The 14,350-nt window shown below is 35.5% G+C and overlaps 1 protein-coding gene across 3 annotated transcripts; it reads right to left on the bottom strand.

Annotated features, from left to right (window-relative positions):
* Positions 1-8,870: 8,870 nt before the first annotated feature.
* On the bottom strand, positions 8,871-13,189 carry LOC120163176 (zinc finger CCCH domain-containing protein 48-like). Of its 3 annotated transcripts, none has more exons than XM_039173175.1 (9): positions 12,435-13,189; positions 11,951-12,046; positions 11,458-11,547; positions 11,244-11,345; positions 10,710-10,856; positions 10,447-10,566; positions 10,301-10,360; positions 9,398-9,495; positions 8,871-9,278 (listed from the first exon to the last, which is right to left on the bottom strand). In XM_039173175.1, exons 1-9 carry the CDS (start codon positions 12,882-12,884, stop codon positions 9,143-9,145), a joined length of 1,299 nt encoding a protein of 432 aa, XP_039029106.1. In that variant the 5' UTR covers positions 12,885-13,189; the 3' UTR covers positions 8,871-9,142. The 3 variants fall into 3 exon arrangements, 2 of the variants coding, with proteins under 2 accessions (XP_039029106.1, XP_039029107.1); XR_005519630.1 differs by having other exon boundaries at positions 9,158-9,290; positions 9,329-9,495; XM_039173176.1 differs by lacking the exon at positions 11,951-12,046 and having other exon boundaries at positions 12,435-13,188.
* Positions 13,190-14,350: the final 1,161 nt, after the last annotated feature.

Below are 14,350 nucleotides of genomic sequence, written 5' to 3'. Positions count from 1 at the left end.
TTCCCAATTGTCTGACCAAAATAAACTGATTGCCATCATCATCTCTATAAATCTCTGAGCCAAAAAGTCTTAGATTTTTCGTTTGAAGTTACTGTAATTCTTAATGGAGTTTCCTCGTGCTCCCGAGTGATATTCACAAGTAACTTTCTCATTATACCAACTCGAATAAGGGGCATTAGAGGATTAGCCAAACGTGGAGCGATTAGTGGGCTTTGAGCAACTTAGAATATAACTGGTTGTATGAAAATGAAGGTAAATTGGGTAGAAGTTCTTTTGAACTTATTTTCTCCTTGCCATTATTATGACCACATTGAAGACCTTGTGACTGATCACCAAGATGTTTAGTCTTCTTCGATGGAATTTGAACATATTTCATGCTTCTTTTCTTTGATTCAGGCTCAACTTTTTGTTAAAGTTTTACCCTCATTTTCCAGCATGATCTTTATCGTATTTTCTAGAATCATACCCAATTTTTGGAGTTGAATTGGATTACCACAATCCTTAACAATTTCTTGATCATTTTTATCATTGCATTAGCTACACCATTAACTTTCAGATTCTCACTCAAAATTTTCATCTTTTATTGGACAATAGGGTTCTCTAATATTTTATCCCCATATATAATTGTAACCATCATACTCATCAGCTTGGACATTTGTTCCTTGGACTCAACTTGGAACTTTCTTGCTTCATCAAACATTTCTTGTTGGGTTTTTACGAGTTGATCTTGGATTCTTTCGATCTTACTAACACGTGCTAATATTTCATTAACTATTTTCGATCTTTTTAGAGACACGCCCTGGGTGACTTTAATTTGCTTTCAGAATTTCTGTCATGATATCTTTCATAAATTACTCTAACATTTTCATGATTGACACATGTTAATATTCTATACAATGTATAACTTATAAATATGAATGTAAAGATGAAAAAATGCAGAAATAGGAGTGAAAATTTGTGCAATGCCAATGCAAGTATGCAAAATGTATCATTCAAGAGTGATCATCTTAAAACAACTTTAATTGAACACAAAAGATTTTGGTACATCAAACAAACTTTACATATAAGAGATAGTTTTCACTCCTAATTTCTTTATTTCTCTCAAAAGCCAAGTTAGTTTCCAAGCAGGTGTTGAGTTGTCAATCAGCTTTAATTCCCTTGTAAAGCCAACTAAATCAACCAGTTTACGAGCCACATTATTTTCTTGAACAATAACTTCCTTTATGATTTATTTTTTTTCCTGCATCTTTTGTGTTAATTCTTGGAGTTGTAGACAATATTGTTCATTCTCCCTTGTAAGAGAATCTTTATGGTTAAGAAGTCCTTGTACAAGATCTCTATAATCATCAACAAACTTTATCAATGTATTGTTCTTGGCCTTAGTGGCTTCTAGTTCAGCATCAATCTCACACTGGTGGATCTGATATGAAGCTTCCATGTTGGCTATAGATACATTCAACATCTTATTTTCGGCTTGACATCTTCCTAAGTTGATTATGGATGTATTATGCCTTTCTTCTGCAGTCCGTAAATCATAAGAGAACTTCTTGGCTTGACCTTCATATGTCTCATAATTCTTTTTCTAGTGTTCAGCGTCGTTTTTCAATTTAATGACCCATGTTATCCATTCTTTCATGGTATCTCCTATACCATCATCTTTAAAGGCTAAATTGATCCTTTGAAAACTATCACGCATGGCTTCTATCTCGGCACTTAGTTTATCGTTTTCAATCTTCAAATGACGTATTTGAGCTTCGTACTTCAGCAAATGTTCTTCCCTCTGGATGCTCCGACTGATACCTTTACCTTTGAACACTTTTGGTATCAATCTAACAGGATAATTAGTTACCAAACTAGGTCGATCTTTTATCTCGAACTCTAATATTCCATGATCCAAAAGATGTTGTACTCGATGCTTGAAGGTGGTGTAGTTTTCAATGGAATATCCTTAAATTTCGGCATGATATTTACAACGAACATTGATATTATACCAATTTGGATACGGAGGTTGCCAAGGTTTTACATAATGTAGAGCCACCTCTCGGGCTTCTAGTAGCTTCTCATACAACTCCTTATATGATATAGGAATAGAATCAAAATGAGAGCTACCTCTCAGCTTAGATTGAACTTAAGTCTCCGACGTTGAGAACAGACTTTTAAATACTGACAAGTTCTTATTGCATAACTTCTTTTCATCTTTTGGCACTTCTATAGTTGCCACCAATTCTTTAGTAATCCTTATTGTGCAGGAATATGCATTGCAGGATTGTGTTTTATCGAGCTCTTTCTCTTCTTATGCAAAAAGAGACTTCTTGTGTAGGATTTTGTTTTATCGAGCTCTGAGCACTTCTTTAGTGATCTCTTTGATTGACTAGGATTCACTTATTATAAAGTAATTCCTTGTGTATCTGACATTGCAGGATTGTGTTTTATCGAGCTCTTTCTCTTCTTGTGCAGAAGTCTCTTTTTTCTCATATCTCCTTTTTCTCTTCATCGGACATACGATCTTTGGGTGCATAGCTCACCACTATCCACGGAGTTTTCTCAAGATGCCATTCTCTAGCTGTGTTATAGTTTACTTTATCATGAAACCCTTTTTCCATTATGAAAACCTTTTATTTTGATGACCACTCTCAAATTAACACATGCTGATTATTCCATGATCATGCAATGCAAGCAAAAAGAAATCAATATAAACAAGTTAGTACAAATAACAAAACATATATAAATTGATAAAATAATACAAAACAAAAATGCAAATATAAATAATAGAATATAAAAACAAGACAAGAGGAATGGTTAGTACCAATCAATTTTATGGAAAGAAAATATTTTACCCAACATGGTATCTATCCTGAAATGCTTTTTTATTTACAAGAAAACAATCCTAACCGCATGATATCTAATTCGCATTCTTGGCATATAGATATAAAACCTAACCACATAATTTTCTAGTTATCATGCTTCTGCAAAACAAATAAATAGATTCAAGGAAAAGGTTAAAATGAGTTTCCCCTAAGATAGAAATTTAGTATAAAACGGGTAAAAATTCGGTACTACTAACAGGTACTCGAATTGTCCTTTGCTGGTGCCCTTTGAACTTGGCAGACCCTCGAACCTTACCCATTATAGGCTTAAACAGATTGAGTTATCCATGCGAGGAAACTCGATGTTTCACTCGTAAACATGAGGCCTATGTATCCTAGAGGTTACTTGCTAAAGCCCGTGCGGAGAAAAATACTTTTCTCACGTAAGTGTAGCGTTCACCCCTACCTAATAGGACAGAGCACAGTTAGAAGGCTCTCAAATTCAAACAGCTATAGTATGTGAAGGGAAACTCACAATACTTTACCTCGATCCTTGAATAATCAACCCAAAAATGTTAGAAATCTGAAACACAAAAACTAATCAATTAGTATGACTAAAAAATGTGATGTCATGCAAACAAAAAATATAATTCATATTTGCCATTTTTAACTAAAAAGATGACGTATAATTGATTATAGATTATCTCTCTAAAAAAAGTCCCTAGTGGAGTCGCCAAGCTGTTGAAATGGTCCCTGCTGGCTTTTTAGAGCTTTTTCAAGGATCTATCCAACTTAATTTTGGGAACATGTTGGGTTTTAAAAATAAATACATAAATAGACAAATTTAGAGTCGCCATTGACTTTTGGGTTAGGTAAGTCGAATCCCTAAAATATTATTTAAAATGATTTTAAGAAAATTAATTTTAAAAGATAAAAAATTTGATATATGTTTGACCAAAGATTCATTTTGAAAAGGGTTCGGGAGTTGGTTACGTGTGGGGAAGGATTAGCACCCCCACAACGCCCAAAATTGGTACTTACACGATTATACGTCATTTAAATATTAAAATTGGAAAATTCGAATAATATTTAAATCATGATATTAAAAAATATTATTTTATACGAATAATACAAGAAAATACATTCCTAGTAAATTAAGGAAGTATTTTTATATATTCCTCGTAACAAATAGTATTACCCTAAATAATATATACAAAATAGATACAAAATAAATTTATTTAAATCATAAAAAAATATTATTTTATTCGAGCAATCCTTAGAAAGACACACCTAGTTAGTTAAGGCGTATTTATTTAAATTACTCATATAAAATAATATAAAATTTTTTATTTTAATAATAAATTTATAACTATATAAATAAAATATTAAAATAATACATATTGTAAATTTAAAGATTAAATTATAAAACTACAAAAGATCAAGGTAAAAATAAAAATAATTAATATTATAGGTACTATAATTGTAAATAAACCAATAATAATATTTAGAATTAAAAATATTTAAAATTAGGGGATTAAATTATAAAGCCTCGAAAGTAATAGCCTTAAACAGAAATATCATGAAATCGAGGTACTGGAATAATAATTTAACCCTAATTACTAATTAGGATTAAAATATAAACTATTAAAATTAAAGGACTAAATATGATATTTACCCAAAATACATATAAACACAGTTAGTGCCTACAATGGAAATGAAATAAAATTCAAAAACCAAATTAAAATACATGGAAACTACTTTCAGTGACCAAATTGAAAGGTTAAAAATTCAGGGGGACTGCGGGAATGATTTTCCATACACTAAAATTGCAAATATCACCCTCAAAATGACGTCGTTTGGGGAGGGGTATTTATACCCCAAAACCGGCCCTAAGGCCTTCAATCTCTCATTTTCTTTTTTTTTTTCTTCTCTTTGACTTCTTTTTTAATTCCCTCGCCGGAGGGAAGCTGGCCACCGTACACCGGCGCTGGCGACCATCACCGTCCATGATGGTCGAAATTTGATCGAAATACCCAAAATGATCCTCGGGCTTCCCTAAGGCCGAATCCAATCACCTTTTTTTCCTAAAAACTAGTCAATCGGACTGATCTAAAAAGATACCTTCGAACATATGACTTTCCAGCGACGTTTGGATCTCTCTGACGATGGTAAGTTTTCTTTCCTCTTTGCTTTTGTTGGTTCGTGTTTTTTCGTTGTTGTTGGTTCGTTGGTCTCTCCGTTTCTTTGTTTGTTTTTTTTTCTTGTTGTTTTTTGTTCGAATGGTTGTCTTGTTGGTTTCTTGTTCCACCTCCCTCTCTTGTAGGTGAAGGGGGTTTTATAGGACCTTTCGAATTACTCTTTTGACTGGTTAAAAGAGGGAAGCCCAGTGAGTCACCGGAGCTATGGTGGTGACTCATCATAGGGGCGGTTGGGTGCATTTAATGCACCCAGATCTCCTAGATTTGGCCGGTGCGGCAGTGGATGTGTGGTAGTAGCTGAGTGGAGCTTCAGGCGGCGGCAGCGGCTGAGATAGCATCATTAGGGGAAACCCTAAGTCTTGAGTGATATGGACCGTTGGAAGGGTCCAGATCCTACGGTTGAGAGCAAGCTATGTGTGAAAAACCCTAATCGGGCTCTAGGCCTGGATCAGGTTCCGGATTTGATTTGTAACTAGGTCAGGTTTTGTTGGGCCTAATTTGTTGTAATTGTAATTGGGCCTCTGGTTTTTTTTATAAATGGCCTGTAATAAAATTATTATTTATTATTAATAATAATAATATAATAATAATAAATGGGATAAAACTATTGTCAACAGAATTGTTGGATTAAAATTTATAATTATGAATATAGGTGAAAAGGGAAATATGCCCTTTTATATTACATATTATAGAATCATTAAAGGCCACTAACACCCTAATGACAGACTAATATTTTCTACAAATATTTTTGAAGTATTTTTATACAAATAATATTGAAGGGGTTTCCTATTGATGTTAGTTAAAATATAATTATCATTCCAAATTCTAATAATCAATTATTGAAAATTAAAAATTATAGTCAGTATAAAATTAAATGAGCTTTACATATTTTTATAAATTTTATATGATTAATATTTTAATAATTTAATCATTGAAAATGATTAAGCAATAATCCCACCACTCCCCTTAAAAAATACACGACATTTAGAATATTTAAATAAAATTTTATTATATATAACTCGTTATACGATTTTAGTGGTTAAAATGAATGTTGATTCTCGAGAATGTAAGTTTAAATAGTTACGGTGACATGTACATATTATCAATAATTAAAAAAGATTTCGATTAAAATCAGAGAAACGATTGTGGCCTCCGCAGTGTATACCTTTGACAAAATTCTCTAGTCCTCAAAATCCCGTTTTAAGGGACTAAAAGCGGATTTGAATCTTGGCGTGCTAAAGTAAAAATGGCCAAAACTGACCATCCAAGCACAGCAATGACCAAATCGTTGCCCCTTTTCAATGTTTTTGGATGTTCAAAAGCCATCACTCTCAGAATATATGATTCTATTAGTTTGGGGTGAATACAATTTGTTATATATGTTTAAAAAATCTTAATTATTTGATATTGAACGCTCATACTCCTACATACATGGTGTTCGAATCCGAAACCTAAAAAATAATAGCAATTTATTAATCACTGAAATTGTTTGATTCGTTTTAGAATCCATAATTGAAAATGTCTAATTGTGGTGATGTTTTTGGGCTTTGTTATGGTGTGAGGGTATTACACTATTTTATTTAGTTGATTGCTTTATTTTATTTGGTGGAAATATAAATTTTAAGGTAAAATACATAAATAGTCACAAACTTTTAGGACATTGTATTTTGGTCACCAAACTTTTAAAACTTACAATACAATCACTGAACTTTTAGTTCGTTTTCAGTAATATCTCTTATGTTACCTTCCGTTAGTTTTATCTGAAGCTTCACGTTACCTCCTGTTAACCCTTCTTCTTCTTATTTTTCTTCATCTTGACAAGAAAGAGGAGCGCCATAAGCTCGGAGGGAAAGTCGACAACATAAACATCTCCTCCACGATAGTGGCAAAAACAGAGGGAGATGATGCCAGAAAAATAGGAAGAGGAAAACATGTTTAAGAGAGGACGTGAGAGCCTAATTATGCCATGGGGAAAGTTCAAGTAAGTGTTGTGCATGGACAAGAGAGAGGTGCATCAATGGAGTCCAAGGCTACTAAACATGGGAAAAGTGCAGGGCATGGGCAAGAGAGAGGTGCTTCAATGGAGTCTATTGGTAAAAATGAGAGTGATAAAGAGAGAAGTCGTAGCACGGAAACTGCTGGAAAACCAAGGAATATCGGTAAGGTAGGTGATAAAGAATCGGCCACCGGAGTGGTCAACAAGGCGGCGGATTACACCAAAGAGAAGGGTCAACAAGCAAGGGAAACCGCTCGTCAAAGCGCTTAATATGCAATGGAGAAGGGTGGACAAGTGACAAACATTGTTCGTTGAGCTTCGCAGTGGGAGAAAGTGAAAGGTGGAAAAGCGAAGGATACGATCGCCGAAGGTGCCAAAAAGATAAAAGACACCATGGCCGAAACCCTATCGAGTGCAGGTAGGACTACGACAAACTACATAGCGTCGAAAATGGAACAGGCGAAAGACTACGCAATGCAAATGGAGGTTAAAGCGAAAGATTATGTTGTTGATGTTACTAAAAGCGTCACGAGTTATACCAGAGAAAAAGCGGTTGCTGCAGAGGATGTGACGGTGGAGAAAGGCAAGGAAGTGGCTGAATTGGCAGGGAAAGGGGTCGTGAATGCGAAGGACAAGGCTTTCGTAGATGGTTGGAGCGCGGTGAATTATACCACCGAGAAAGTGGTGGAAGGGATAAAGGTAGCGATGAGGATGATGGAGGGAGCGGCGGAGTATGCCGATAAAAATCGAAGGATCTTGCCACCATATCGTTAATGGCAGCTAACGACGCTGCTTCAGCTGCTGCTGAGACTGTGAAAGAGTATACTACCAAGAAAAAGGAGGTGGTGGCGAGGGAATTAGAAGCCAAGAGATCATGGCGCTCCCTCCGAGCTCATGGCACTCCATGTTTAGCTTTCTCGTCAACAACAACATGGATTAACGGGAGGTAACGTGCCACATAAAACTAACATGAGGTAAAGTCAGGGATCTAATTGAAAACAAACTAAAAGTTTAGTGATTGTATTGTAATTTTTAAAAGTTGGGTGACCAAAATGCAAACGTCCTAAAAATTCGGTGACTATTTATATAGTTTATCCTAATTTTTATTATTATTTTGTTTTATTAATTTTAAGCTTACCCCGAAAATGGAAGAAAAAGAATACAGAACACATCCCTGCCGAATCTCAGGTTCTCAAAATGAACTCCATAGATTGATTCACCGGTATTCATTATGGTGCACGTTTTCGAAATTCTTCAAATTAAGTCTTAAACTTTTAGGTTTCATTCGATTGAACTCCATCTTCGCATTCTTCTAATTTAAGTCCAGGATAAAATTAAATTGGTTCAACGTTCGACTTAATCAATACTTTCAAGCCAAATTTTGAGGCGTTATAATTAGATTACCTACTCGCAGTCTTAATAATAGATCTCATATTTAAACACAATACCGATTATAATTTCTCACGAATTTTCGGTTGTCCTTGTTATCCATGGTTGAACCATACGCAGAATCCAAATTAGAACCAAGATCAACTCAAATGTGTATTTCTCGGGTATAGTATTCTTCAAAAGGATAGAAATTCCTAGATGTTTACCGTCGAAAAATATATTATCCATGACACGTTTCTTTTAATAAGTTTTTCAAATGGTGATTGGGCATGAGAGTGCCGGAATCATAGAGAAGCTTGGGAGCGAAGTCAACCAGTTAGTGCAAGTATGAGAACTATATTCTCCACAAAAGAAAGAAAGCTTTACAAAAGAGTGCTTTTGGGGCTCCTAGAATCGTCATCACGGATGTAGATGATAATCGAACATCTGTTGCTATGAACCTTGGTGCAGGATAAATCATCATTGTAACAAGCCCCAGAGTTGTTTCAGCCAAGGCACCATCTAAAATTCCAATTCAATGACTGCTACAAATTTACGAGTTATCAAGTGTTCTTTATATGAACTTATGGCACACACTAATGTGCAGGGCTTGGTGCTGCTAAACATTACACCAGGAACCTAGTGCTCGTTTTCTCTTAACTCAGTGAACTACAAAAGAACACCCCACCCAAAAGCAAAAGGATGAGAAGTAATAAAATAATAACACCAAAAATACATATTTGATGCATATGTTGTTTAATGCTGGAACACCATCAAGGCTTGGGAACCGGTTCCGCCCACTTCCACACTCTAAAACCAGTACCATCACCAGTGAAAAATAGGCCACCAGGGCCTACCTCAATTGCACGGATCTCCTGCTTGGCAAAAATTTTACCCTTCTCCGAGAACCTTCAATCATAAGGATAGAAATATGCTATTCCCATCAGCACCATGTAAGGACCCCAAAATGATGAAACGAGTAGATAGATGTGTGTGCTAAGATAAAAAGCAAGTCTCTGTTAACTTACGAGGGCAGATCAAAGAGGCGGACAGAATTGTCATTGCATGAACACAGCAAAACAGGCTTGGATTCTGAGTCATGCATTCCTCGAAGATTCAACAAACCCTAAAAAGAGCACCCAAAAGTTCAATAACATCCCAAGATCCTAGGAAGTAAACTGAGGGGGAAAGAAAGGGCTCAAAGACATAATTGAAACCATTTACCACGACATTTTTCGGGAATTAAACCATCAGATAAACGATAAAAAGTAGAGATATTTGGAGCACTACAGTAAGCAAATCTAAGCTTTGACGATGTCTATATCTAGAATAGATGCAATGCACAATAAATCCAAGAAACTTTCCAAAACAACCTGACTACACATTAAATTTCATCCTTCATAAATTATCTTACAATCTTCACCCAACTGTTTAATTTCATATGAAACTTGAAAATATTCGTTTGATCATGCATAATCCTAAACTGTTTGTTAAAATTACAAACATGTAAGATTATAGCTCTCGAAAAGCAGACTCAATATCCACAGCCTCAAAATCCAAAATAGAGTATCCTCTTCTCCATTGCAACCATTCTCCCAAAAACTTTGACCCATAATTTCAAAACTAAAATGCAGAGCATAACACTCTCTTTCTAACACATCAAACAAAGCCAAGTAGCATTCTCTTCCCTCAATCATTACCTTCAGGCTTCAGTTTCAATAATCCCCCCACCCCACCCCACCCACCCACAGTTATACCCTATTCTTCTGTCACTGCCACATCTAATAACTAACGTAAAAAAGCAAAGACCATTTTTTATCTGACATGCAGTTTTTTAATTCTCCCATTCTGTCCTCAAACCCCTTTCGTTTTAACTATGAATTACATCAAATTCAAAGTAGCAAGCATAATGTATGAATGAAACAACATACATGTTCTTCATTGTGAGTGTATGTTACTTCCAAGTTTCCATTCTCAGTAGCTACCCACACCTGCACAGGAAAACATAAATCCAAGGAATTTAGGCAGAAAAGCAAAACAAAAACAAAAGATAAAATAAATAAAAAATAGCGGGAACCTTTATTGTTTTGTCCAATGAGCAAGATAAAAGAAATTGTTCCCAGCAAAGCAAGGACATAACAACATCAGTGTGCTCTGTCAGAGTCTGTAGACACTGCAAAGTTTCTAGACTCCAAGCCTGAAAGAAACAACTAATATATTAAGAAAAAATGATCATTTTCTACTAGAGAAAAAAATAAATTATAGGAATAAAGCAAAGCGTGCTATAATGGTGGTCTGAAACTACAATATTTTTCAATCAGGATGATTCAACTACTTTACCTTTATAGAATGGTCCATGGAACCAGAGTATAGTCTATTAGCTCCAACAACTAATGATACAACTGCAAGGGTGTGACCCTTAAGCGATGCTGCCGGTTCAAAGTTGTTAGTGGCGGCATTAAATTTCCATACCAAAATAGTACCCTCCTGCAATAAACAGATACTGGTACCTGAGGATTAGGACTGAAATGCTAGAGAAATAGAAACATAGTATTAAATTATGAGTATGGCAAAATCAAGACCCAGAGAGAGATTCGTCCAACACAAATCCCCAATTTGACTCGTCAAATCTAGTGCCCTTTTAAAAAAAGCTCATTTCACATATTACAGATCTTTCAAGGTAAGGGGCAATTTTATAACAAGACAAATGTCGGACACCCAAAACAAAATTCCCTCGATTAACAAGTTATCGCAAAATAATTTGGCAGAACCCAGAACAGAAAACATGATGATGTATTCATGACTGACCACATGCAGAACCTGGAATTTAAATGAAAAGAAACTATAACAATATACTAGAATTTAGAACATTACCTGTGTGCCAGCAAAGAGCAAATCATTACCCACAACCATGGAATAAACTTGCCCAACAGGTCCATTAAGACTGATTTCTTGGTTAGTTTGGGTGTTCCAGGCCTGCAAAATGATTGTCACCGAGGCAGAAATGGGAAATCATCGTTCTACTAATTTCATACGACAACAATAACAAAGAAGAAACAACTGGTAGAGAATTTCCCTCGAATCATACCTTAACAACATTAGGTAAGCCAACAAATAGCCAAGGACCTTCACTGATCATGCAACCTACTTCACCACCAAGATTAAGCACACCCATACACTACATAGAAGGCCACATTGAATATCAGACAAAACATAATAATTAAAAAGTTGCCAACAACCACTAGAACATACTGAAAGTAATTTCTAGCAAGAGAATCTCGTTTCCCTTTCACAACATAATTAAGTAGTAGGTACCCCTTGGGTATTTAGCACTTTAGTGATTCCATAGAAACATAAATAGTAGCCTTTAAGTTATCAGATTTTTCACATGGACACTTCTACCAAGCAGGACAGAAAATATTAAAAATTTCAGAACAGTTTTATGCAGATTCCTGTTATTGAAATTGATTAAAATACATCATGTTCGGAGACAAAAATAAATCTATATTTTCTTTTCCAAAAAGATAAAAACTAATTAAAACTTTAAATGTTTTATTAAAACGAAACAAAACTAATCACACCTGACCAGTGTTGGTATCCCAAGCCCTCACAGATTCGTCTTTACTTCCCGTATAGAGATTATCCATTCCAGCTGGCAACGCAATTCCAGTAACAACCTGCCCCCGAAACAAACTCATCGTCATCATCATTGCAGTCGGGTACTCCTAAGAATATTTTATATTCCTAATTGCAAGATAGAAACTTGATTCTCCCCATCAAAAGATCGAGTTTTTCTTGTAAGATTTATATGGACTTGGGCACTCCCACCCTAACAGTTAGCTTTTTGATGTGCTTCTCCAAAGGTTAAGCTAATGCAAATGGTGAATTGTTATGTCTTAATTGCAACGTCCGAGACTTGATTCCGCATGAAGCTTGTTATTTATAATGAGATACATATGAATGCAGACTCTACCCACCTAATAGCTAGCTTTTGAAGGATGGTTCTTCAAAAGTTCATATCAAATTAACACCATAAAAGAATAAAAGAAACGAAGAGACACTTACTTTCTGGTGCTCATCAAGGTGATTCAACAAGGTAAAATCTTCCCCTAAATACCAGGAATGTAGAAACTTGCACCTATCTCCGTAATTACAATTCCCTTGCACCCAATAATCGCATACTTTCTCCGTTTTCCTAACCACCTTATTATCTCCCATTCTCCCCCAACTATTATTATGATTATTATTGAAGTTGGGGCCTCGTCGTGGGGCAGGGCTCGAAAACCCAGAATCATCGGCGAAACGTTTGGGAACACCCGATCCGTTAGCGGCTGCGGAGGTGAGGCCAGAAGAATGAGGTAGTTCACGGTGCAAGAAAGGGCAAGGGGAACGGCTGCACTTACCGGCCCTCCAATGATAACAAACTCTCTGGTTTTTGGTGGAGTTGGGTGGTGGGGCAGCTGACGGACCTCCGAGTCTATTAAAGACGCGCCTGTTGCCGCCGTCTAAATCCATAATCACTTTTTCTTTTGTATCAGTAACAAATATGGATGGGAACAAGGTCAGGATGCAGTGTCTAGGAACAGCAGGGAAATCTCAATGAGAAAGAATCTGGAAATGAAAGAGATCGCTGAAACCCTAAATCGATCGAAACATGTCCTCTTCTTTATCTATTTGATGACGCAATAACTCAGAAATAAGGAGGAGGATTTAGGGGGAGGAACAAGATTGCCGCGGTGGCCGTCGCCGTTCGAGGGAGGGAAAGAAAGGCGGTGAAAAGAAACAAAACAAAATAGCGTCAGTTTTACATTATCTATACTATATTTTCAACTCGTTTAAGTAGTCTTTTAAGAATTGGTTTAAATAACACTCGTGAGCCCTCAATTATGAGAGATTACAATTTGATAATTAATACGTGGCTTAATTCAAAAATAAGTGTTCAAAATATAACTCTTATTCACTTTAAGTGCCTAAACATTTTTTTATTAAGATAGGTGTCTAATGTTTCCGATTTTACTATTTTAAGTGTTTGGTCTGCTATAGTCGTTAAAAAATTTAATCAACCATTAAAAAACGTGACAGTATTGTATTTATATTTTTTGAAAATTTTAAATTAAAAAAAAAAACAAAATTATTAGTATTATTTTTAGAAAAAACCTCAAAATTTTCTAAAATCTAAAAAAAACTTAAAGTACTTAATTCCAAACCCTTATTACTATCACCGACCGTTGTTGGCCCTTGACATCGTTGTCAAGTAACCACCCACCCGTTGTTGCCCACCCAGTGATCAGTCGCTCCTTTGTCGTCTTCTGAATCTTCTTAAATCTCTAAAATCCTTAACCCTTAGAGTCACCCATCGCTCTTGCAAATTCAATCGGAACCAGCAAAGTGTTATAATCAATGTTCCTCTAATCGTTAACATCTATGGTTGTGGATATTGAAAGGGGATTCTATGGCTGGGTTTCAAATCGATGTCGCTGTAGGGTTTTCGTTCATTTCGTGTTTACTGCGATTGTGGCCATAGCGAGCACTGTTGCGGCCGTAGCGGGCGCTGTTACGACTATTTTAGGTGTAGCAGGTATATCGGAAAGTAGCGCTACCGCTATTTCACGGGTGCTATCGCGGTCGTGAACTGCTATTTGAAACCCTGTTCCTTGGTCATGGAGATTAAAATATGATTTAGGGGTGATAGCGAGGGGATGATCAGTTTTGGAATCTAACAACCGATGGATAGACGATTAATAACAACGATGACGATGGGGGTGACACGTAATAGAGTTCATGCTTTGGGTTTAGAAATTTTATGGTTTTTAATATTTTTAATAAAATTTGGGGTTTTAAAAAACAATAATAATTTTATAAAAATCAAATAAAAAGTTTCAAAATTTATAAACATACTATATGTCACGTTTTGAATAACTGATAAAAAAATTTAACGATTATGACAGATCAGACACTTAAAATGACAACGTTGAAAACAT

Source organism: Hibiscus syriacus, unplaced genomic scaffold (assembly GCF_006381635.1).
Source record: "Hibiscus syriacus cultivar Baekdansim isolate YM2019G1 unplaced genomic scaffold, ASM638163v2 tig00111427_pilon, whole genome shotgun sequence".
Taxonomy (NCBI): Eukaryota; Viridiplantae; Streptophyta; class Magnoliopsida; order Malvales; family Malvaceae; genus Hibiscus; species Hibiscus syriacus.
This window is presented reverse-complemented; position numbering and strand designations above follow the sequence as displayed.

Excerpts from the sequence above, each read along its gene's own strand:
- LOC120163176 (XM_039173175.1), bottom strand. The coding sequence starts at position 12,884 with ATGGATTTAGACGGCGGCAACAGGCGCGTCTTTAATAGACTCGGAGGT. Across the intron at positions 11,346-11,457 it reads GCTTACCTAATGTTGTTAAG|GCCTGGAACACCCAAACTAA; the intron begins GTATGATTCGAG and ends ATCATTTTGCAG. Across the intron at positions 9,496-10,300 it reads ACACTCACAATGAAGAACAT|GGTTTGTTGAATCTTCGAGG; the intron begins GTATGTTGTTTC and ends TGCTCTTTTTAG.